The sequence below is a fragment of the Aythya fuligula genome, chromosome 7 (genome assembly GCF_009819795.1).
Source record: "Aythya fuligula isolate bAytFul2 chromosome 7, bAytFul2.pri, whole genome shotgun sequence".
NCBI lineage: Eukaryota > Metazoa > Chordata > Aves > Anseriformes > Anatidae > Aythya > Aythya fuligula.
In genome coordinates this window covers 11,900,545-11,925,262 of record NC_045565.1, presented here as the reverse complement: position 1 = coordinate 11,925,262, position 24,718 = coordinate 11,900,545, and the positions used below count along the sequence as shown (strand labels likewise).

At 40.2% G+C, this 24,718-nt stretch overlaps 1 protein-coding gene across 1 annotated transcript in view; it reads left to right on the top strand.

The window, feature by feature from the left end:
• The first annotated feature begins 378 nt into the window (after positions 1-378).
• Positions 379-24,718, top strand: part of RET (ret proto-oncogene) — a 90,080-nt gene continuing 65,740 nt past the window's right edge. Inside the window, exons 1-2 of the mRNA XM_032191143.1 lie at positions 379-520; positions 6,801-6,887. Coding sequence (XP_032047034.1) covers positions 379-520; positions 6,801-6,887 — 229 coding nt within the window. The remainder of the gene's footprint in view (positions 521-6,800; positions 6,888-24,718) is intronic.

Below are 24,718 nucleotides of genomic sequence, written 5' to 3'. Positions count from 1 at the left end.
GTGCGTTTTTTCTTCTTCTGGAGCTAGATCATGCATAGGGGTAGCAACATCTGAGACTTCTGATATCAGTGCTTTCTTTTGTGGAAGACAGTGACCTGAGAGTTCATGCCTGATCTGTGCACCTGGTTTGGTGGATAAATATCCTACACCACAAGAAGTTGTAGCTACTTTACCCACAAGAAAGGTTAAAAAGGTTGTAGGAGGGACCACAGCAGCTCAGTTCCTCAGCTCTGTCAGGTGGTAAATGGGACAATGCAGAGGCTTGACATGGGTGATGATGGAGTCATAGTTAAAATAAGAACATTAGCAACCTTAGTCCTGGGCTCTGCATAAAGCTCTGCTGTGGATTTTGTTTGGGCACAGTCTGTATGGGAGCCCATGCAGGATGGCGAGTCAGCAGCTGTCGTGCTTTTCGAACCACCTGGTTCGCCGCATGGTATCCCATTAGGACTGAAGACTGCTGACTCTGGCAGAACCCCATCTGTGACTTCAGGTGTCACTGCCAATGGCACTGCGGCATGTAACAAACCTACAGAGCTGCAGAACCCAATGGAAGAGCAGTGTGGCTGCAAAGTCTCTTCTAGCTCCCACATACAGAGATGTCTGTGTTAGAAGACCGGGGCCTCTTCCCAGTATCCATGTGGCAAAGGTAAAGCTGAAAAGATTTCAGGGCTTTGTTGTTCAACATAGAGCAATTCAGGTTTTATACTGCTCGAGGAAGATATCATTTTGTCAGTCTAATTTAATTACGTTTCGTATTGAACTTCAAGCATGTGTATATTTTTAAGAGGTTTCTCTACATTATTGGTTATTTTAAAAATTGTCCTATCTGATATAATAATATATTTGCTTTTCAGGTTTGAAACCTTTACGGTAGTCAGAGGTCATCTTTTCAAGTTCACTGTAGCAAAGTATACTATTTAAGGCAGAATGAAAACAGAAGCTGAGATTAACAAATATTTGTTGGGCACTTAGGAAATATCACTGCTTTATTTGGCTATTATTATTATTATTTTTGCTACAGTCGGTAATGCAGTATTTTGTAGGGTCATATACATGCTTCTGGTAGAGTTGTAAAATGCAGTATTTAGGTCTATGTTGAATAGACTGATGCTCTAACACATTCACTCTTCCAGGTCACTATATGGGTACATTAGTTAGGCAGAGATAAGAAACTTGCTTTGGCCATTGTCTGGGCTCTGTTTTTTTATGAGTAAGTAGGGAATTGTGGTTTCACATCTCTCAGGTGTGCTACTATATTTAACACCAAAAGCTAAGAAATAAGAATGAAAAATAACTGTTTTATCATTATGATCATAATAGTATATTATCTACTGCAAACCAATATGGAGAAGAGTTAACAAAGGACATTTTATATTTTGTTAGCTGTTTTTAATTTATCAGCTGCCAGTTTCAATATATTTCTCTTACTAGTTGTACTGCAACTTCTGGAAAAACATCTACCCCCTACCATTCAAATTCTGATGGGGAGTGTGTGAATGTTCTTGTGCGTGTTCATAATGTTTCCAGGCAGATTCAAAATGTTTGTTTAAAAGCTAGAAAAATCCGGTCTTGAAAGTTCATAAGAACTCCACTGCTCATACTGATGTGTAGAGATTTATCATACTGATGCCTGTTAATACCTCAGGGAAATTTATGCCTCTTGAGTAATGGAATAAATGTTGAGCCTCAATGCCAAGGTGCTTATGGGTTACAACTGTTGGGAGTATGTTATAGTGTGGTTCCAAGCAAAAAAAGGCTGTGTGTGCAAATGAGATAATCACGAGTCATCAGCCCTGTTGCTCTCTCTGGTACTAGCTGGGGGATTTTCCTGTGGCAGTGGATTGGCAGCTGCGGCACAGCTCTGCTGGATGCCCTGCAACGTGCACATCATCAGCCTTGCGGTGTGGCAGGCTGTCTTGCATGGGGCGGTGTGCATCGTCACTGTGAGAGGTTTCCATCCAGTTTTGTCATGCTTCTGTAATCCCACAGGTCCACAGTTGCATAGAAAATTCAGATTGGGATTAAACTCTGAGTTTTGAAACTTGTGCAGAAAGCACAGTAGTTAAGCATCAGTGTGCATCACGGGGAACACATGTACATATGCCTCTTAGTTGATACAGTAAGTAGTATTCATGGTGCTCCCAGGACTGATTTTAAAGCAAGGATATTAAAACTGAAGTGTAATTCTCTGTTTTGAGGGCTAAAGTAACCAGACAAATGCAAAACAGCAGGAGCTTCTTCATAGAAAAGAAATGTGAAAACACACATTGCTCCCAAGTATTCAAAGAACTTGTTTCACCTTTGTGTGGAAAAGTTTGAGCATTCACATGCACTTGCAGCAGTACAGTCAAGTGGGTGAAAGTTTCAGATAAATCAAAGATGCAAGAACTATTTTATTACTGAGTCAAGCAGGTGAAAGTTTCAGGTAAATCAATGGTATGAGAATTATGTTATTACTGACTTCTGAAGGCATCAGACTAGTTTTCTTTTGCCCAAGAAAACAGATGACAGTAACCTATTATTTCACAATGGTTTTGATACTTAAGCTTATGCTTTTAGTGAAACAATCTGATGGCCAGAAATCAGACATTGTTGCAAATGAATGTTTTTTTCAAATGCTCTATATTATATAGGCAGTGATGTGAAGTACTTTTTTGTTGGAGGAACTTAAGATGTTACTCTAAGGACTAGCAGTGGGGTCTGATGAAAGCAGTTCCAGTGGCAGCCAGCTCACAAGAGGGACAGCTTTGTCAGGTCTCTAAAATATTTTGATCCTTCCTAGCGTAGCCAAGGCTTATGATGTGCTGTTCTGATTTCCCTCACACAACATCTCTGCTTCTGCCAGTTCCTTGTCAGTGTTGCCACAAGAACCTTCTTTTGCCATGAAATTGATGTGTTGGATTATGTGGAGCTCTTAAACTTCTTGTGACCAGGACGGTTGGTGGCGTTATTTCTTTCTGCACAAAAAAAAGGATTTATTTCCTCCTAAAGGCAAAAAATTATCTTCTTGGTCACCTTCTCCAGGTGCTGTGATGGAGACATCCCTCAGCATGGGTTTGCTGCTTTCTTGTGGTAATGAAGCTTTCTGAACATTTAATAGCACTTCTGGGTGAGCACTCCAGGAGAACGCATGGCTCTTAGAAGTAGGTGGTATGGATTGCTGGGCAGTTTAAAAGTTAGCTGTATGTAGTAGGGAGGGAAAAAAGGACCAGACAGAATGATAAGAAATTGAAGCCCATGGACTGTGGAGGAACATGTAATTAAGTATGAATTAAGTATGTTATGCAGCATGCAGATAAATCCCTTGTGATTGTCAGGATGAAAATTTGATCTGTCCTTTTACCATTAGATCTACCTCAGGATCTGTTTTGTGCCATCCTCGTTATAATGTGCCAATTTGATCACAAAGTAGAGTTAAATGATAATAAGGATTAAAAAAACATAAACAACAAAAACACATTTTAAAATAATATTTTCCTAGTGGCCAACAACAGTAGTTGAGACTCTGTAACAACTGCCCTTAAGTGTGGAGAAAAAATGCTTAAATCCTGAGATGATCAAAAGTCAGATGTTGATCACAGTGTTCTAGGAGGAGTTTCTTCTATGAAAATGTTTCAGTGTTCATTTGTGACTGTTTGGAAAGCGTGACAAGGTGGAACTGTCCTAAGGTGTCCTGTCTTGACACTAACTGAGCATGACCTAGGGCTTCTGATGAAACCATGAAACAGTTATCAATTAGCATCAGTTTCAGGAAGCATTATCATATCAAGACATCTCAGGGTGCCTTTATAGAAGAAAAAACTACAATAATTTAATAGCTCAGTCTGCTGTGCCAAACAAATGACTCAAAGCAAAGCAGAAATAAATGACTGTGAGCTATGGTCTCGCAATTGCACCAGCCTGCAGGAAAGTGTCAATTTATTTCCAAAGTATTTTTGCTAGGAGTGATGGGAGGTGTCATTATAGAGCTTGAGCTTGTCTGGAGAGTTAAGGACACCTAGCTTTTTATTCTCCATTTAGTAGTGCTGATTTTGATTTTAGTTTTCAAAAGGCCTTCAGGCAACAAAATCAGGTGAATGACACAAATGTGCATTTTATGCATATCTGAGCAGAATCTCACTGCTGAAAAGAGGGTGTTGGCATAGGCTCGTGTTCCTCTAGTAAACTCAAGGACAGATGCTTCAGTCTGTATTGGGCTTCCTCATTGCTGTGGAAACAGGGCTGGCCAGGAAATTTTGTTTTTTGTTTGTTTGTTTGTTTTCCACTGAAGTTTGAATTTTGGGGGGAAATTCTATTTTGGTAGACTTTTGCAGAGATCCCCAAGATGTTGCCATTAAGTTAGTTTTGCCTTTTTATGTCTTACCATATTTTGTGTGGTAGGCTGTATTTTTGGGTCAAACTGCATGTCCTCAGTACACCCTCTTTTCCTTAGTGAAGGCTTGCCAGGGTGCTGGAGGACACGAAGGAGAACAGCTCCATCAAGGACATTGACTGCATTACCGTTAAAGTGATGGTCATGCCAGCTGGAATAATGAAGGCACTAATGTTTAGTCCCTTTCTCATCCAGATAGGCAACCTTATCCCATGTGTGCTGTATGTAAGCTATGATACTCTAAAAAGGTATAAATCTGCTTAACTTAAAAGCCTGGAAATCAAATGAAAAAATTACTGTGGTGACCTTACTTCTGCTCCTTGTATGACGAACATGATGGCATCCTAAACCAGTCTTAATGCGCTGGAGCAGAGCCTGAAGTTGGCAGAAGAGTACAGCTTTGGCTTCAGTTGCTGAGATGCCAGAAGAGATTGGAAGTCCTTGAAATTCTTCCAAGAAGTCACTTTGTCCTGGATGGAAACTGGCATTTATCAGTGCAGATGATAGTGGTGTATTTTAGATGGCATCAATATTGATTTGTATACAGTGTGAGCTTTTTAAATATGATTTAAGATAAAGCTCAACTAAACGTAAGTAACGTTTCTCCTCAAAGCATTGATTTAATGTTAATGTTTTATATGTTGCTTTCTTTACTATAGCCTTTCCCGTGGCTTACGGAGACATCCCAAAAATGCCTCTCAGGTCCCCCTGTCAGCTATCTGTGCAAGCACCCAACAAACACTGTGCCGCGGAGTAAGTAACCAGAAGTTTAATTTTGCTATCCATCAGGCAGCTTCAAATGCAATTAATTTATGGTGGTCACTAGTATTCATCTCAACTTCATTCTTTCCCATTTGGTGTGCTTGCACTTGGGTTATTGTTTTCCCAAAGGTGATGAGGAGCATGGAAATGCTGGATGGAGGTACAGAAAAGTTTAAATCAGGTTTCTTTCTTTTCTAGTTTCTATGGAGTAATTACTTAGTGTTTTACCCGTTAGTGTTGGGTATTTTAAGTGAAGTCCCTGCCAGGCTAAGAGGGAGAATTGGTATGATTTGTATCTGAAGTAATCGATGGCGGGCTCTGCTAGGTGAAATTACTGAGGCTGAGCATCTCTCACCGTGCGCGCCTCCTTGCTCCTCGCTTGGGCGTTTCGAAGTGCGAGGCAGGGAGCGGTCGGAGCGGCAGCCGCTGCTGAGCGTCCGAGCGCTGCCGTCGGACGGACGGACGGACAGACAGACAGACGGACAGGCAGACCTCTAGCGCAGCGCTGCCGTGGCGAGGCGACGGCAGCGCGTGGAGCGGGGGGAACCAAATTCCCGGCAGGTCGGAGAGGCGGCGAGGGGGGGTCGGGTCTTCCTCGCAGGTCCGGTCACCCCTTTGGGCGCTGCTCCCGGCGGGTCCCTGCTGCAGGGCCTGCCCGGGGGGAGGCTGGGTGGGGAGCGCCGGGGGCCGGGGTCGCAGCCGGGAGGACCCGGCGCTTGTTTTGCCGGCCGGGGCCGGTCCCGCAGCCGTTGCGCCCGATGCTCAGGTCGGGGGCTGTTAGCGGCGGCTTTTGGGGCTACTCTTCTCAGCAGACCTGTCGCTGAGTTGTTGAAGGGTGTTTTTGCATTGGCTCGATTTTTTTTTTTTTTTTTTTTTTTTTTTTTTTTCCCGCTTGCGGTTTAAAAGTGGCGTTTCGCCGCTCAGCGGGATGCTCGCATTCCGGCTTACTTTGGTCGCCTGCCAGGTGGAGCTCATCTCTTTTCAGCATCCTCCTACCATCAAGCAAAAATCGTCTCCTCTCCCCAGGATTAATTATTCAACACGTTTAATGTGTTCGGCTGGGGGGGGGGGGGGGGGGGAGAGAGGCGGCCGCTCGGATGCGTGCTGGTGCCGCAGCGCCCGTCCCTGCTTTGTCTCGCACCTGGTGCGTTCACGCCGCTCCCCCGGGGGCCGGGGGCTGGCTCGGAGACCCCCGGTGCAGGTGGCGGTGGCGGTGGCGGTGCCGGTCCCGCAGCCCCCGGGGATGCTCGGGGCGGGGCGTGGGGCGGCCCCGGGGGGGTCCCGGGTGGGCCGGGCAGCGCGGAGGGGAGCGGAGCGGAGCGGCCTCGCCCGGCGCGGAGGAGGGGCCGGGGGCTGGCCCCAGCCGGGCGGTGCCGGCGGCCCGGGCAGCGCTGGGGGCGCGGGGCTGAGCCCAGCCACTGACTCGGGCTTCTCCCCGCAGAGCCCCGGCGGCGCCGGCAGCGCGGATGGCACGGGCAGCTCGCTCCCGGCCGCCGGGCGGCTGCAAGGAGGAGTGGCGGAGGGGGGCAGCCCGGCGCCGTCCGTCCCGAAGCAGCGTCGTTGCCCGCCGGGCCATGGGCAGCCCCGACTGAGAGCCCGCAGCGGGGAATATGCCCTCCGCAGGGCGGGCGGCGGGCTTCCTCCTGCGCTCTGCGGAGGTAAGTGCCCGAGAGCCGGTCCCCCGGCGAGTTTGCGGGGCTGCGGGTGCCGCCGGTCCGGCTCCGCCAACCTTGCCCAAAAAGCGGACGAGGTACGAAAACCCTAATGCTTTTTCTTTGCCTTTTTAAGCTCATAAAGCTAAGTTAGAACAGATGTGTTTCCTTCTTCTTTAAATTTATGATGTGAAAGGGAAGAATATTCAAGCGCGTTCCTATTTTAAGTTTCGAAAGATTGCTCCTTGTCTGTTGTCCCCTTCCAGGGCTTTTATGCGTCGTCAAATTAAATTGGGGATTGGATTGATAAGTGAAAATGACCAAAGATGAAAAGTTATTGAATCGTAACTTAGATGAATTGCTATCCACAGATGTCACTTTCTAAAGTAAACAGAAAACCCCATTACATCTCTGTTTCTTCCATATGGCATGTTTGCCAATGCATTTCTGGTGTTTACATGAGTAAATCAAAGTTGTTGTTTGCTCGAGAACGCAGCACAACCCTGCCAGACCAGAAATGCAGTTCTGAAAAAAAAGGCAAAGCCCAAACCAGCCCAGTAGTCCACCAGCTGGAACAACGGAGCACTGTGCAATATTTAATTCTATACTTGTGATTCTCTGTGAAAAGTGCAACAGCTTGCTGCTTCTCATTATTGTTTCAAATTAATTATAGTAGTTCACCCCATCTTAAACTACTCTGTAAGTCAAAGAAGTTGCAAACCCTCTATTTTATTTTTTTAAATTTTCTATGCTAAAATATTTCAGTTGTACCTACTCTTTCTCATGTTGGTATGTTATTTTTATCATCCTCTGATCTTTATAAAAACTCTCCGTTGCTCAGGACCTAGGATGTCTGCGACTAAAATAGGTAGAATTATGCAAAGTCTAAGTACTTATTAAAAATGAATAAAATAAATAGAATGTGTTGTATCCCAAGTCATTTCACTGTCAGGAAGAATTAGCCATACTTGTATTGCCTAATGGATGATCTATCATGCTGCTGTACTTTTATCTGTTGATTTATGGCAAATCCATGTTCTTTCATGTTTATGGCAGAACTAAGATAAATATAATCTACCTAGGATCTTCAGTTTGAGGGGTATGGTTTATTTAGTCTGAATAGCACACGTTCATTTGCTTGAAAGTAATTTTCACTGGTTTCAGTTTAAGCTGAACAGATGAACTTGCTCCTATCAATGCTGTGATCCCCCCAGAATATTATGTGTACTAAACATAATGGGTGCTTAGACCACCCTCCTAATCTGCTTTATTCCTATGACTTTTTTTTTTTTTTTTTTTTTTTTTTTCCCTCCTCCAATGTATCCCTTTCAGTTGGACTGTCTGTGATTTTACTTTTTCTAACTGGGTGGGGAAGGGAGTTGTCTCTGGGTCCTTCTCCCTACTCCAGATAGATATCTAAACCTTTCTTTAAGTATTGGACCTAAGCAGATGGATATCAGTTCAGTGAGAGACTTGTTATTAACATGACCATAAAGTGTTAACTCTTGGATTCCTCCATAGCTTGGAGGAATATTACAAAAGTTAATTTGAGTTGGACAGACTGCCAAGTAGATTTCTGTTTTTAATACCATTTGCTTCATACTTACTCATAAATATTATTTTTGTTTACTCTCTCAGCTCTGGCTGGTGAGGCTTCATGCTCAATTCCCCTTAATTTTTACTAAAACCATGGGGAAGAAAGATTTGTATACATTTAGATCGCACTTCAGAGTAATTGTATTCATAGTCATTGCAAGAAGTCTAGCATATTAGCAATGTCGTATGGGTGGCTGCTGCTAGAGAAGCACTGTTTCACATTGTTTAGATGTGTGACTCTAATTCCTATTTATGTAATAAAAGCTGAGTTGACAAGAGGACTGAGATAAGTCATTATGTCTTGGGGGTATTAGCAAAATCCCAAGGTGCAAAGAGTGCCAGATGAGAAAGAGAGCTTGTGTGTGATGCAGTGGTGCCCTGGCAGAGGAAGGAATGCAGTCAAACTTTGTTGAGCTTCATCCTAGGGGAAATATGGAGTTTCTTCAATGCTGAGTATGCCATGGCCTTACTGGACATAATGAAGAAATCTCTCTCACCTGTGTTAGACCTGGCCACAGAGGATTGTCACCCAAGGTTAATATACAGTGATACCCTTGCACCCAGCTCCTGTTGGTGCATCTTTGGTTTATCTCACCTGTGGCATTTTGGACAGGTTTGAACAGTGGTAGTTCTTAAGAACTCGCAGGTAACCCAGAGATTTCTTAAACTTGGATAATGTTGCCTTTTACCAAGTGAGCTGGATTAATCAATCTGGTGAGCATGCTGTTGGTTGCAAGGATTGGATCTGGTTCTTTTCTGTTGGCAGGCTTTGGGAAGTGCACTGGACCACATGTTCTGAATCAGAAAGGCTGCAGCCTTGCTGCTTCTGCACCATGAGCGATGTGGGAATCTCTTGCAGGCACTGATATTGACATGAGGCAGCCTAGAAATGCAAAAAAATAAAAGTACTAACTCTTGTCAGGTTAAGCCTACTGTTGTTTCATCAATATCAATTAAAAGAAATGCAGATTTTTGTTATAGAATGAATATGAATATTTTTTCAGAAATGGGATGTGGGATACGCTTAGTACCATTGTCTAATCTGGAAATTAATTTTTGTTATCAAAGGAAGTACTTTCTAAAGGATCTATTTTCAGTAAAATCAAGTTTGTAAGCATTGCATTATGCATGTTTGGTAAGATTGAAAGGGAAACATGCTTCTACGTGTAATTAATGCAACTTGAACACAACTGGTCTTGAATACAAGCTATTTAAAACTTTTATTTTACTTTTATTAACTGTGATCTGAAACTACTGATGAATGTATTAATTCTGGTATTCATTTAAGCACTATTTGCGACCGATTCTTACTGTGCACTTTCATACTGCTAGGGTTACTGTTAATGTTTTATTTTGACTGGTTCTAATTTACAACAAGTTCTGGCTAAACTCATGCATTCAGATGAAGGACAGACTTTAGAAACCAACTGTGCAAATATTGACATTCTTCTCCCCTAACTCTAGATATTTAATGTAATATTTGTATTTCTTGATAGAAAAAGGATGTTTTCCTTTGAAAAAAAACAAACACCTATGCAATTCTTCCAAAAAAAGATGACCTCTGCACTAAAGTTTTTAGACCAAAACAATGCTAATCAGATCAAATGGTGGAGCACAGGCCACTGAGTTGAGTCTAGGACCAGGCTTTGGATAGACATAAATTTGTTTGTGTGCCTGCCATTTTGGCAGTGATCTAGTCAGGCAGTATGTGATTCTCATTTTATTTCCTTTAGATTATATTCCTGACTGTAGGGCAAGGGAAAATGGAATCTGTGGAGAAAAGTGAGAGGAACTTTGTTAGATCTTACATGTCACGTTTGGAGAGGACATAGGAGTTGTGAAGAAATGTCAACCTCTGCTTCTCTTTTTAGGAGGAAAAGAAATATCAAAGAGACTTTGGTTCTTTCCTATGTTGTTATTTTTCTCTGTCCCTAGGTATAGTATCTTAAGCACCATCTCTTTTCCAGGCACCTAGCTGCCCACTGGTGGTGCCAGTGCTTCCCCTCGCTCAGGTCCCCAGCTGCCGCCTGTGTGGCCATGAAGCTGCTGCTTCACTCGCAGAGTGGCAGGGCTAACCCCAGCACTCTTCCTGACTTCTGGGGAACGTGCCTGCGCCATCTGCATCTCTCCTCACTTGATTCCCATCGCTAGGTTCTTCACCTTCCACAAGAAAAACTTTTGCATTTAAGTTCATAACCTGCAGCCTTTTCAATTTCACAAACAGTCATGTACTGCTCTTTTTTTTTTCTTTGGGGGGGAGAGGTGTTAAAACCATGATAATAGGACCCATCTTTGTGCTATATGTAATTCCCTTCCTTTCCATTGTTGTTTCTGCTGTACCTTCTGTACCTCAGATGCCTGTATTTGCCTTGTCTTCTCACTGTGTGTTATAGGGCAATATTCAGCATTGGCTTGATTAGTTCTGCCAGTCATTCTGTTGGGCTGCTGGTCTTTGGCTTCATTCATGGGTTTTGTTATTAACATAAAGACAGTGTAAAGGAAATTAATACAAAGATTATGAAAGGACAGCATTTTAATGCTAAAACTCACATTCGTTAAGCTTTGATTAACAGAGAAGATTTCTTGTAGTATTAACATAAGCAGTCAGCTCATATGCCAGTGCTGCTTCAGCACCTGAATACTAGATACACATTGAGTAGTATGCCAGCATTCTGTTTTCCATCTGTGTGTTACATTACAGTCTGCTATTTTTCTTCTTCTTTTTACTGAAACAACAGACAGGACTGATGAGAAAACATGTATTTTTTTTCACTCCCTCTTTCCCATCTTCCTCCCTGCTTTGGGCCTTGGCAGGAAGGAAAGGATTTGTTCGTTTGTTGATGTACTTGATTTCCTGGCACCACTGCTCAGGCTGGTAACAAGGCAAGTACAAATTCTGGTCTGTGTAGGATTGGAATGAGGTAACTTGTTTGGGGGAAAACAGTCAGTAGATCTCTATATCTCATCTGGCAACTTTATGGTTTGATGCACTCAGCATATTGAAAAGGAGATAAATCAAGAGGTGAAAGAAGTCAGTAAGCAAGAATCCATAGCTCCCACTCCTTCGGGGGTGCTGTCTCCCCGATAGCATGAGGTAGCAAACACCAAAGTGCCATGGGTTGGGAAAAATACTAGGGGAGCTCAGTGTTTTCTGCTGAGCCCCTTTGTGTAAAAATTGGTTAGAGTCCATCAGCAATGAAGAGCAGGTTTGCTCCATTTGTACGTTGGCATCCTTAAGTTTTCCAGCAGAAGCAAGAGTGTTGTTACCAGCTGGTGATCAACTGGAATTGTCTCTTGTTCATGAAATGTAACAAACTGCCCAGCACTGCTGATTGAGTTCATCTATTTGTAATGTTGCAAAACTGATTTTAACTTGGACAGTAATTTGCTGAAGTGAACAGGGTGTTATATTCATATCATGCTGCTTCAGCATTGACATGTTTGTGGTGCAGGGTCAGGAACTGCTCTTAGTTCCTACTTTTTACTTACCCTTGGTTTGGCAGAAGCAGAACATTAAAATACACTACGTTATTCAAAATAAACTTTGAAATTGTTTATTCTCCAGATGAACTTTTTTTTAAATTTAAAACTCTCTGTTACATTTTGGAAAGCAAACAACTGGAGCATTGCAAGGATAAATAAAGCAATTACCATAGGAGAAGGATAGATTTGAGGTTTGCGTATTAGTTTGGTTAGATCAGGACTCAAGTTCATTTAACAGCTGTGCTACAGATTTGCTCCGTGTCTCGCTCTGTCTCTAGTTTTCTCTTTAGTAGAATGCTGCCATCAATAAAACCCTTCTCTGCACATCATATATACTGTTGATTGTATATAACATAAACCCAAGGTATATGGGGCTGGCACAAAGTGAAGAAAATGTGCTGAAAAACTTTACAGAATTTCTACAGCGATGGCACATGAATTAGGCAAAAACAGAGCATCAGAGAAGCTGGAGGAAGCTGTAGAGTAATATCTGTTCAGAGGCTTCATTTTTACAACCAGATTTTGTCCTTCGTCAGTGAGATCTGTTGGCTACTTCCACAATGTTTTGGCAAACTCACTACAGCATGAACCTTTTGACAAGTTTTAGTGTTTATTAGGTTGCTAGTTAATAAGGTTATTAAGAATTTTTTGTTAATAAACAGTAAAATAGTATATCAGCTGAGGAATGAATAGCCAGAGGGGTTTTAAAAGTACATTTAAAGGTATCTACAGCTATTCTATTCTTCAGATACGTTGTCTTCTTCCCCCCCATGTACACAGAACACAAAACTGTTTTTTTTTTTTTTTTTTTTTTTTTTTTTAATAAAGATCACTTTAAAACACAAACAAACAAAAACCACAAATAGTGTCAGATTTCCTAACCGTAACTGTACTGGACGCTCTTTTTTCTTGTTTTCCTTTTAACCTAAAAGAGATGCTAGGTAAATCTGCTAAACTAAAAATGATCATCAGTGCTTTAAAGCTTAAGGGAAAATTGTAGTGATCACAATCAAAAAAGGGAATGATAAGCTTTACTGGGATAATATTGCCAAAAATGTTGTTTGACTGAATTACTTTAGAAATTTGGCTAACTAAATCAGGTGATTGTAAAAAGAAAATGGATATATTACTTCTAATGGTTGTCTAATGGCTTTTCAGTGTATGCATTTAGAAAACTAATTAAACATTATATTTAACTGATATAACAAAGTTGCTTGTGTTGCTGTAATGGGTGTTTTTTTTAGTGTCCATTATGGCTTTCTTCTAAGTGAGACAAATTTTACTCTCAGATAATAGGATTAAACATTGTTTTTTTCCTAATTCAGAGACACCAAATTTTCTTATATGGACAATTAGATTATCTGTTCTCTTTGTGTGAAATGGCAAAAGTCATGCTGACATCAGTAGACCAGAATTTCACGTAGCTCAGAAACCCCTTACAGACACATTTCGCCACTGAGTTAGAGCAAGCAGCCATTACTCCTGTCCGCACCATTCCAAAGCTGTCTTTGAGATGAGACTTAAATCACAGTGTCTTAAAGGCATTAAGAAGTTTCTCTCTTTTTCTGTAGAGTAGATACATAATTTCAGGTGCCATTCCTTTATCAAGAGCTGAGACTTTGAGAATGGTGCCTAACAAGATTGTTGTAGAGCAGTTCATGTAGACTCAGTTAAGAGTATACCTCCATACTGATTGGCTTCAGGATTCTTTTGCTTTTACTGGTAAGGTGGCCTTCGATATCCCATTATCTACAAGTGGACACTGAAAAGTATTTATGCAAAGAGAAGTGAGGATGTAAGACATATGAGTAGCTTACAAAATGTTGGTGAGAATGGATTTGATTCTGAAGGTTATCATCCCCATCCTTACACACTGTTCCTCAAAAATTACTTCACAGGTTGAAAATAACTTTTTGTATCGCTGCTATGTGTTTGGGAGACAGATACTGGCCACCATTGTTCCTGTGGATTGGCACAGAAGGGAGGGGGGACAAAAGAATTCTGATTAATACAAATAAAACAGAACACAAAGTCAAAGAAGAGCTAGACTTAAATAAACTTAGCCCATAGTGTTCATGTATGGCTTTAAATAGCTGAATTTGTTTGAAATGAATTGTGCATGTTTGTTTGGGAATACCCAGTGTAGAATGATTAATACGTAATGACAGTCATCTCAAAGCAGGAGAGGATTTGAAATGTGTATGTACTCTAGGGCTGTAATCAAGCTTTCTTTTATAAAGAATAAAAACAGACACTGGCAAATTATATGAAAATATTTCTAAATTACATTGCCATTGCTTTGTGGTCTGCAAGACTGTAAGATGGAAGGGTGCTGGTCATGAAATATAAATAACAGGGAGTGGAAAGAAGAGGATAAAAAACTTTAATCAGGAGAGGACCTAAAATTTTGGTGGATTTTACTAGGAAAATGATTTTTTTTCTGAAAAAAAAAAAATTGACAGGGAAATATGAGTGGATTTGGGTAAAGGGCATTGTCTGTTTTGGTTCTGTCATGTGAGATTGTACTATGATAACTACAAGGATCTGATAGAACTTCTGGAGCAAATGTTCAATGCTTATTATTAGTGACACCAACAAAATATTTTTTTGGCACTTCTCGTATTCAGAATGTTGTTTTGGAAAGCCCTTTAACCAAGCATTCTCACCTCTCTGAGGTATGAGGACCAGTTTTAGCAAGGAATATAGGCACGTGCTTAGGATTAACCTGTCCCAGCAAAGCATTTTAAAATAGGCTTGTGTGCTCTGAACTGAGTTGCACAGACACTCCCAAAGTTAAAACTGTAGCTGCACATTTAGGTGACAGATTTCTTTTTTTAACCCTCTTCTGGTGTGTACGTAGATGAACAACTGTCATGGCTCCAAAAAGCAGGTTTTTCTGGTACATTAGTAATGCACTACAATTAAATGTAATATCTCAGACTTCCTATGTCACCCTGGATACAAAGGATCCATCTAGTTTGGAAGCACTATCTTTGGAAAGAAATACAGAAACAAATACAAAGAAATTATAATTGCCTGTTACTGCTTTTGAGTAATTCAGGGTAAAGGCTTCTTTAGTTGAGGCTGTGGATATTGCTGAGACATAAAGGACCAAGGGAGATGATTTCTGTACAATGACTCATCCCAATTAAGGAAAAAAAGCAATTTGTTTAAATTTTGCTTTTGAACACATAGGTTTTGAAGTGATGAGGGGCAAACAATATAGCTCCAATATAAATTTTATTGCGCATTTCAATTCAGCATTGCTGACACGCTCTGAATGAGAAAGCATTCTAAACAGTTTTATTGCTTTGCTCAATTTTTGCCTTGGAGAAGAGCACAGAGTTGTCCTAAATTGCTTTGCTAGGGACTTTTTTGGGCAGTGAGAGAGTTTATACCATACATTTTTCCGGATTCTATTGTATTTGATAATATTTATATATGCTTAAAACATCATTTAAAACAGTTGCTGCTAATTCAGCAAGGAGGATGTCTTTAAGGGGCTGCGTAAATTACCCATAAAACCTCTGTTTAAAAAAAAAAAAAAAAGAAAAAAACACGTTTTTTCCTTATAGTATTGATCCAGCCTGTTATTGTTGTGGTAGAGGTCCTTATTTAACTACTTCTCTTCTTACATTTTAGTCTATTAAAATTTGAAATGACAACTGGACCAGAAGTTTCAGGGCAGCAAATGTCTAAAGAAAGTAAGACTAGAAGGCCTCAGATTTTTACTTGTTCCTTTATCTTCCTTCTTTCTCCTCCTCCTCCCCCTCCCCCTTTCCGTCTGCCGCAGGCTCCATTTTGGTTTGTATGTTGACAATATTTTTCCAAAAATTTGTTGAAGCCTTGCCTTCTAACATCATGCAGCTAGGTGGGAGTTCTGTTTCACTGCACCAAAAAATTCTACCCTTTGTCTTTGCACAGGAAATCTTGGCATCATGACATAGATATTCTAACTACCCAACAATTTGAAAGCAGATTGTAAGCTACATGATTCTGTACTTCTAGACTTTCAGGGTTTATTTGTCCATGACATGACTTCTAGGAGACAATAAAGGTAGCACTTAAACTGAGTTTGGGCTTACTGGCCTAAGTAGTTACCATCAGAATAATGAAGAGATTGGTAATAAGGATTTTTTCTTACTTTGTGAAGTGCTCTATCACTAAGAATCCTAATGAGATGGGATTTTTTCTTCTTTCCATGTTGATCCTTGGTGGTGGTGCTGATGCAAGAATTACCATGTGGAGTTACGCTAAAACTCCATCTAGCACAGTGACATTCATCTTCTGATGAATACTGCCAGTATCCAGTTTTGAATAGTACATTTTGGCTTTCATACCTCTTGGAAGGCAAAAGATAGTAACAAGAAATTCAAGAAATACTGATTTTGAGGGAAGGTAGAAATGACTGGCAATATTTATTCACAAAGGCTGCAGTCACTGTGGGGTTTCTGTCACTGGGAGTATTTTAAGAACAGGTAGGACAGGAATGCATTGAGTTCAGTTATGCATAGTCAGTCCTGCTTTGGGTGAGTTAGATGACCTCTGAAGGAAACTTCTGACTTACGAGTTTGTGCTTAGGGTGTAAGAAATAGGATGAATACCATCTTTGTATATCTGAAGTTAATGCCTGGTGTTTGATCAATCAGTGCTCTTTAAGAGAGCTGATACCTTGAGTCTGTGTTCGATGCAATTTGAGAGTCAGTATCAAAATACGTATGTTGTTAATCACCAGCAGCTGAATAGACAGGAGCTGGATGCCTTTGATGTCAAGGCGAGCTTCTGGAGTTTCTGGTTTCCAGGGTCTTCAAGAATTTCCCTGGGGATATAATTGATATGTGGTAGTCTTTGTCTTTTTAAAAATCAAGTTCTAATACCATGCTCAGAGTTCGCAAATCTCAGGCAATGAGTTGGGGACCGCACACTGGTACTGAGCATTTCCAATTAGGGCCTTGAAAAAATTATATGTGCCTATGGCCTAAATTTGTCACCCAGATGAATAGAGGCAGAGCTCTTTTCTTCAGTGAGGGAAATGCATTGGAGTGATAAAACTTACTGAATCAGACATAGGATTTGAGGATATATTTTCTTAAGAGTTAAATTGGGTTTATGGCTTGGGTAAGGAGCTCTTAGGACTAAATGAGAATGTAATGATAGCACAAGGACTGTGCAAAATCAGTGCCAGGACTGTAACTCTACCATCAGTGTTTTACACCCTGAATCCTAATTGGTAATTGTCAGGACCATTTGTCTCTGACTTCTGCTGCTGAGAATTCTTCTGCAGTTTTCCTTTTTATCAGTGCAGATAAAATCTTTGCTAAATTATAAACTTTGAATAACTTCATCTTGTACTTCTTCATTGTTGGTTCTGTTTCACGGTTGTCTTTCACTGCAACAATAAATTCATTGTAATTCCACAGCATTTTCATATTAAGTTGTTTAAGTTTAAATGCGTGTAATTTAAAATGGAGTTTAGGGCATGAGCTGCTTAGCTGCTGTTGGTCGACTGCACTGGTATTGTGGAAGGAACTGATGGTGTTTTACAAAATAAAACCATGGGGGGTAATGGTACAATCCTATAATGTTATCCTATTTCCCATTTTGAAGACACTTTTGTTTACCATGTAGTTGCCAGCATGGCATAACAGTATGTTGTATCCTATTCTAAAGACAAGTTAGAGGCAGAAAATCAGTAAGAAGAAGTAGACTATATTCTTCCTTTCCAAGGACTGAATTCAATCCTAGTTTGTTTTCATTTAAAGCAGAATTGTTACCTTGTCAACCTCCCTGGGATTTGGACAGAAACCTCCAAATGTGTGGAACTGCTGTTCAAAATGAAATTGTCCTGGGCTATGTGATTACCTTTCCAAATGTTCTGATAAAGAGAATAGATGCTGTCAACAGCATCTGTGACTTTTAGACGTGTGAATTTTGTTTGGGATGAATGTTGTTGTTCATCTCCCTCCTCACCCCTGATTTTGAATTGCTTGTGAACACCATCAGTTTTGTAATAGAATGAAAACCTTGAGCCTTAAGTCTTTTTTCAGGAAGGAGCATTATTCTTACAGGGTTGACTTAGAGAATACACAAATACATCTTTCCATGCTCATGATGGACATCTCCTTTTGGCAATTTTAATTAAGACTTCCCTTAGATACCACTAGATAAGAAGTGGATACACTCATGTATTAAGGAATGGGTAGCCTGAAACACTAATAACTGAAGTTTTTTGTGCTTGTGCTTTTGCTTTTTAGAAGCCCATATGTAGTTCCGGTTGACCAATCCCCCCCCAGATGTATTAATGTATCGGTGCTTTAGAAAAGATGAAAAAAAAGTTAAGTTGCACAAAGAGTGAATAAATTAAAAATAATTGTATAAAACAAAAAGCCCAAATTCATAAATAACTGCAGGTAGTTCATAAATTCATAAATTATTCCAGCTTCTCCACGTATGTTTATGCTTGTGGACATTCCAGCAAAGTTAGAGTTAAAATGCTTGTTTCTTTTCTGTTGCTGATGACAGATCTACTTAACTGGGAAAAACAGACCTCTGTGAAGGTGAAAACAAGAAGCTGTCAGTGCACAAAGTACTGTCAAAAGCAGAATGGGCAAGATTTTCATATAATGGTTCACCAGTGTATTTAATGGGGTCATAGTCTTTTCTAGCATCAATTAATGAAGATTGTTTTTTCCTCTAGACTTAGCCTGCAGATGGTAAAATAATTGAGACAAGAATGAAATTGCCACTATTATTAATAGAAGGGTTTTTTAGTTTCTGTTTTCCTTTTCAAGTTGCTATGCTTGCTTCAGGAGAACATGTACATCGAGAGTGATTTCCATTCCTTCCATCATGGTAGTTTTTCCCAACATTAATTAATGAAAACTAAATTCAGTGGCAACTTCACAAATTACTTGGGTTCACAAATTACTTGGGAATAAAAATGTGAAAGAGGAGGTATTTCCCCATTTATCTCAGAGACTTTAACATTAAAGTCTTTAAAAATCATTTAAATATGGTCCTTGGCAACTCCCTCATTGCTGATCATTTTAGTGGAGTTGTTTAGGCAAAGAATTTACCTATCTGGCCTTTATGAGAAACAAATGGACAGTCAGTGATGGACATCATGATCACTGCTAGAGGTAGGTGAATGTTTAATAGGGTCTTCAAACCCTATGAAGAGTCACCAGCAATCTGACCACTGGAGTAAGATATGGAAATGTTGCAGTGGCTCTTTATTTAAGTAACAAGATGTTATATGGTAATATATGAAGTGGGAGTATGGAGACTGACATAAGTCTACTAGAAATTAGATTCATCCAATGGAACGTCTTCCTGATTTTATCTCACTAAATTAACATTACTGTAATTTTTAAGTGCTGTGGGAGAATCAGGTATGTTTAAGGTACTTTGCATTTGCAGAACTCTGGTTGAGAACTGGGTTGCTCATAAAATTAAGAATCAACTTGTCAAGTATGCAATCAAGTGTGTGTAGGTTTTGCTTTGTTTCACTCTGTGGGGTGGTGGTGCTTAAGTCATATTTTAGCTCAGTACATGATGCAGTGATGCTGGTGGTCATTCTATTTATGTTGGTGTTTGTGTTGTGCTCCTGGCAGCTGAATATCCAGGAAAACATGTTACATTTTGCTCTCTGTTTCTTGAACTGTTGGCCTCACATTGTCGATGGTTAGCCATAGTTATCCGTGAAGTAACCATGCAGTCAACTATTTCAGCGGTGCTTGCAATTACAGTATTAGTGATAAACGTGCATGTTGTTCTAAGAGAAAGAATGAGGGTTATGAGAGGTATCATCATACAAAATGCAGGGAACCTCTGTTGTAGGAGGTGATATTCCGTAACCAAGTTTTTGTTAACCAGTTTTGAATACTGCAGGTCATTATACTGTTGTCTTAAAAAGATGTTATATGAAGTGCTTACTTGCTCCTCTGTTTTGTTTGTTTGTTTTGCATTAAAAAAATAGTATGCATATTTAACAGCGTATAAGAAAATCCATTCAAGAAGAAAAAAGTCAAACAAAAGCTTCGGACTGACCACTGAACTTCAGGGCATTGACTTGCTGCTATTTAGGGACAAAAAAAAAACAACGACTCAAGTAGTTTTCCGAACTCAATGGCCATTTTCATTTTAGGAGTTTTAAGAATATGCTTACATTTAAAATCAAACCTTTTTCAACTACTAAAGATTTGTCTGGTCTGTCTGCAGCTGTCAGGTTACTTGGCTTGGTTTGTTTAAATTGGAGATCTGCAAAGTAAGGATTAGTCTGATTAATCTGGAAGGTAAGGATTTCCTCTCTGTACACTTAAGCCTGCCAGATCTGGTCCAGGGCAGTTCTGGGCACTGATGTCATATACTTTAGGTGTCATATTTTAGCAACTGTTGATTAACACTTTTTCCTGTCAGCAAGCTGGACACATTTGTCAGTGAGAAAGTGGTGGGAAAAGAAATGACCACTTCTCGTCGTGCTGTCACATCTCCAAACAGTTGCGATATTAAGCTCTGCTTTCCTCACACACAGTATGCAGAATGAATGAGGCTGTTTTAGAAGGACTTCTGTTTTTATAGTTAACCGAGCTTTGAAATAGTCTCCTAAATCATCCTTGCCAATAACATTAACTACCCTTTTGCTGGTAGTCAGAGATTATTCTACAGTAAGTTAAAGGGTAACTCATCTTCTTTTGTGATGACAGGAAACATGGAGGGATGTAAAAGATAATGGCTAATTCAAAGCAGATCACTCCACTCTGCTTCTGGAAATCCATCAACTCCATTCAAACACAGATTAAAAATTTTGCAACAAACTTCGAAAGCTCTTTCCCTTTCGCTGCCTCAGTAAATTGTTATCTGGGGGAGGATGATGCAGATGCCCTTGAATTATGATGCCTTTCATTACAAAGGGGTGAATTGCACATCAGCCTGGCATTCAGAAGGCTGCAGGATTCAACCACTGTGCTTTTTTTTTTTGTGTGCTTAAAAAGAAGGTAAAAGATGGATGCAAAATGGACAAGTGATGTGGTATTAAGGAAAGGTCTTTATCCTACCTTCTCATTTTGCAGAAACAAGCACCTGAAAATGCATCATTGAAAAATGTACTCATGCAGAGATGAGTCATCCCAGCTGTAAGGCTGGAGCTCGTATTGAGGTGACGGGGCAGGTAGAGCAGCAGAACAGCAGGTGAATTGATCCTTGAGTAAACACCTGTGTTTGCTTTTTGGTTTATTTTCTTTTCAAAGACAGCTGCAGCAAAAGAACAAGGAAAATCTGATGTAATAGCAAGCCATAGAAGGATATTTCAGAGGGGTGATTTTTCTTAGAAACAAGCTGTACCTAGCTCTCTTCACTTGACAGTTCCATCCATACTTCCTTGTTCATCACTTGACGTTGCTTCTGATATGCAGAAGCTAGTTGTTTTGCCTGACAGCCAAGTAGTTGTTGTTGCTGTCTGCTTCAGAGAAATTGGGTGTACAATTGGCTGGCGGGTTTATAGTAAATGGGGTTACATCAGGCTGGCGGCCAGTCACTAGTATAGTTCTCCAGGACTCTGTTTTAGGGCCAGTTCTCTTCGGTGTTTTCTATGAAGGATCTGGATGCCAGACTAGAATGCATACTAAACAAGTTTGCAGATGATACTAAATTAGCTTAGTATTTAAATTAGCTAAATTAGCTGTTGAGAGGTCTTGACAAAGAGAGATCTCTCTAGAGAGAGATCATGACAAATTAGAGGACTGGGCAGTCACCAACTACATGAAATGTAGCAAGAGCAAGTGCTGTTTTCTGCCCCTGGGATGGGGCAACCCTGGGTGTACACACAGACTGGGGGATGAGAGGCTGGAGAGCAGCTCCATGGGAAGGTATCCAGGGGGATCTGGGCAACAGCAAGTTGAACACAAGTCACCAGTGTGCCCTGGCAGCTAAAAGGGACAACTGCATCATGGAGTGCATCAAGCATATCATGTCTGACGGCACAGCACCTCTCGCTGGTTGAGGGAAGGGGTTGTCCTGCTCTGCGCTGGTATGGCCTCACCTCAAGCACTGTGTGCAGTTTTGGGTGCCACAGTGTAAGAAAGACTTAAAACTATTAGAGTGTGCACTAAGGAGGGCAACAACAATGATGAAAGTTCTAGAGGGGATGACATCAAGAGCAGCTGAAGACACTTGGCTTGTTCTTCTTGGAGAAGAGAAGGCTGAGTCTATGAAGTGATGTTGTTTACTGTGTATGCAGAGGTGTGACCAACAAAGCATTTCTACTGAGTGTGGACCTGGTCTAGATCAAGATCGTTACCCTTGATTTTCTTGCAACGTAATACTTCTGGCAAGACCAAGTAAAGCACATGAAAATTCAGGCTCAAACTCCTTGCTCATGGGGAAACTTGGTGATGAAAAGGCTGGCTGGAGACAGGAGGAACCTACTTTAAGTCTCTAAAACACCTTGTAAAACACCGTGTCCAAGACAAAATTTAAGAGGAGACACCTGTTCTGAGAAGCTCCCTTTGGAGGTAGATGCGGAGTCCAGATGCTTCTCTTACAGCAACTCTTAATCTTTGAGTACAGTAGTAATTTACTTAGGCAGCGTTTAGATATGATAGTCACGGACACTATAAAAAAAACTATGAAGTAGAATGTTTTTGCTATGCAATGATTATAATTACTCACAACTCTTGATACGTATCATGTGGCATGAACCATTTTTAATTTCCTGAGAACAATGCAACTTAAGATATCTTTCTTCATCAGGTTGTTTGATTTATTAGAAAACTGCAGGATCCATGTATCAAAAACTCTGTTACTGATCATTGTGCATCATTCCTACTGTGAAAAAGAGGGAAACATGGTAGCTTGTGAGTGTTAAAATGCAAACATTTTAACATGCTATACATCTCTATCAGCTCTGCCAAAGGTAAATAAAAATTCAATGCCATCCCTTCACAGTCATTGTAAAACAGAATGGGAGTTGTATTATTTAAGTGGTTCCACTGCTACCACATGCAAAAGAGATTTATTGAAAATAGGGGAAAAAACACTAATGAAATAAAAAGATTTACATTAAAAAGCATTATTACAGTGTAGCTATACTGTTTAACAAATGCCTTAAAGAAAACTATACGATGTGCCAACAAATTTATGTTGAGTTTTTGTTTCTTTGCAAGCTGATTGACAGTGGTGAAATTAATTTTAAAATAGATGTATTTCCAGTATAAGTAAAAGTTTTACCAAAGAAATTTGTTTGACTTATCCCTTACAAATTCAAAATGTTGTTACTTGAGAATGAAGCAGTTCTCTTTGGTTCCAGAATGTTAAATGATTGGAAGGGGGGAAAAGGGAGGACTTATTTTTATGATTATTTTTAAAGGTGGTAGGAAATAAGATAACCACTAAGTTTTCTACAAATGTTATGACAAACTCTGCTGCCTTCAGAGGGCTTGGACCAATCCTTATGACTCATCCTCTTTAATAAATAAGTAGTAAATCCCTGAATGAGCACATCAACAAATGTTCATCCATTTTAGGATAAATCAGGGAAGGATACATTGTGAAAAGTATCTATTGGCTGAAAAGCTTATAGCTGTTTACAAAAACATACCAATCACTTGTTTTATTAGTGAAGACGTACACTTGCTTTTTTTTCCAGATAGTATGCCTACATTTTTCTGACTTGCAGTGTAGTTGAGGTGTTTAACAGTAGCTTTCATGATTTATGGCTTGCTGAGTGACATTTTATTTCCTATTCAAGGTAGTAACAGCTCAGATTTTTCAGCTAATCACTTCTGTAAGTAACACTGATGCACTGGATATTTATAGAGCAATTTTCAGGCCAGGGTCTTTTGAGATATTCAAATTACCAAGAAAACCATGTGGACAAACACAACCTGGTGCATGCAGATATATATGAGTCAGAGAAGATTAAAGAAGGAGGCTGTAGCTGTAATGTCTAGACTGGCATTTGTAACTTCTAATACACTGCTAATGTGGGTCTGTTTTTTCAAACAGAGGTGTTCAAAGGGAGCTTAAGGTCTATTATGAATTTTCCCCTTGTGATTGAAGTGAAATAACTTTGGATAGGATCAAGCTTTGTAGATTTTAGCTGCAAAACTCCCATTAGCTCAATCTCACCTTTTGTGTTGGTTTTGAGACCCTGTCAGAATTTCATTTGGCTTGTGGAGTGCAGTAAGTTCATTGAGGAAATAAAGAGTTTTAGAAACCACAATTGCTCATGTAATCATATGGTAAGCAAGCTGTCAAGACAAGTGCCCATGCCCAAAGACACTGTAGTTTATGGCCCTGCATTCATGATTAGGTTTAATTTCTTAATAAAAAAAAATAAAAAATTAAATGTAGTTTAGAGGAAAACACTGTGGTGTCAGATGATTAGTGGTGGAATGAAAAGACGTGCTCTTACTGGAAATCAAGTGCTTTCCTCTGATTTGAAGGCATACAGTGATGAATATGATGCTGCCAACGTGCATTTTTTGCTGTTAGGCTTGGAAATATAAGAACACTTGAGCTATGTATATAGATGCTTTAGAATGAAAACAGTGTAGGTATATGAGGAGAGATGAAGAGACTTGTTCATGCAGTGAAAAATAACAAGAACTTGAAAGAACAGGTTATCATCAGAGTTGGGAGCTTTTGCACATTGGGATTTCTTATGTGGAAATGAGTAACCTACATGATGGGATTCTGGTTGCTGAGCTGGCGTCACAGTTACTAGTCAAAAAGTGTCACAGTGGAATGGATGTCCGATGAGGAGTTAGGAAACATGGTTTCCTTGTCGTTTCAGTTGTTGGCCAAATCTCTACTGTTTCACCCTTTGTTTCTTCCCTTATTGTATGGAGAT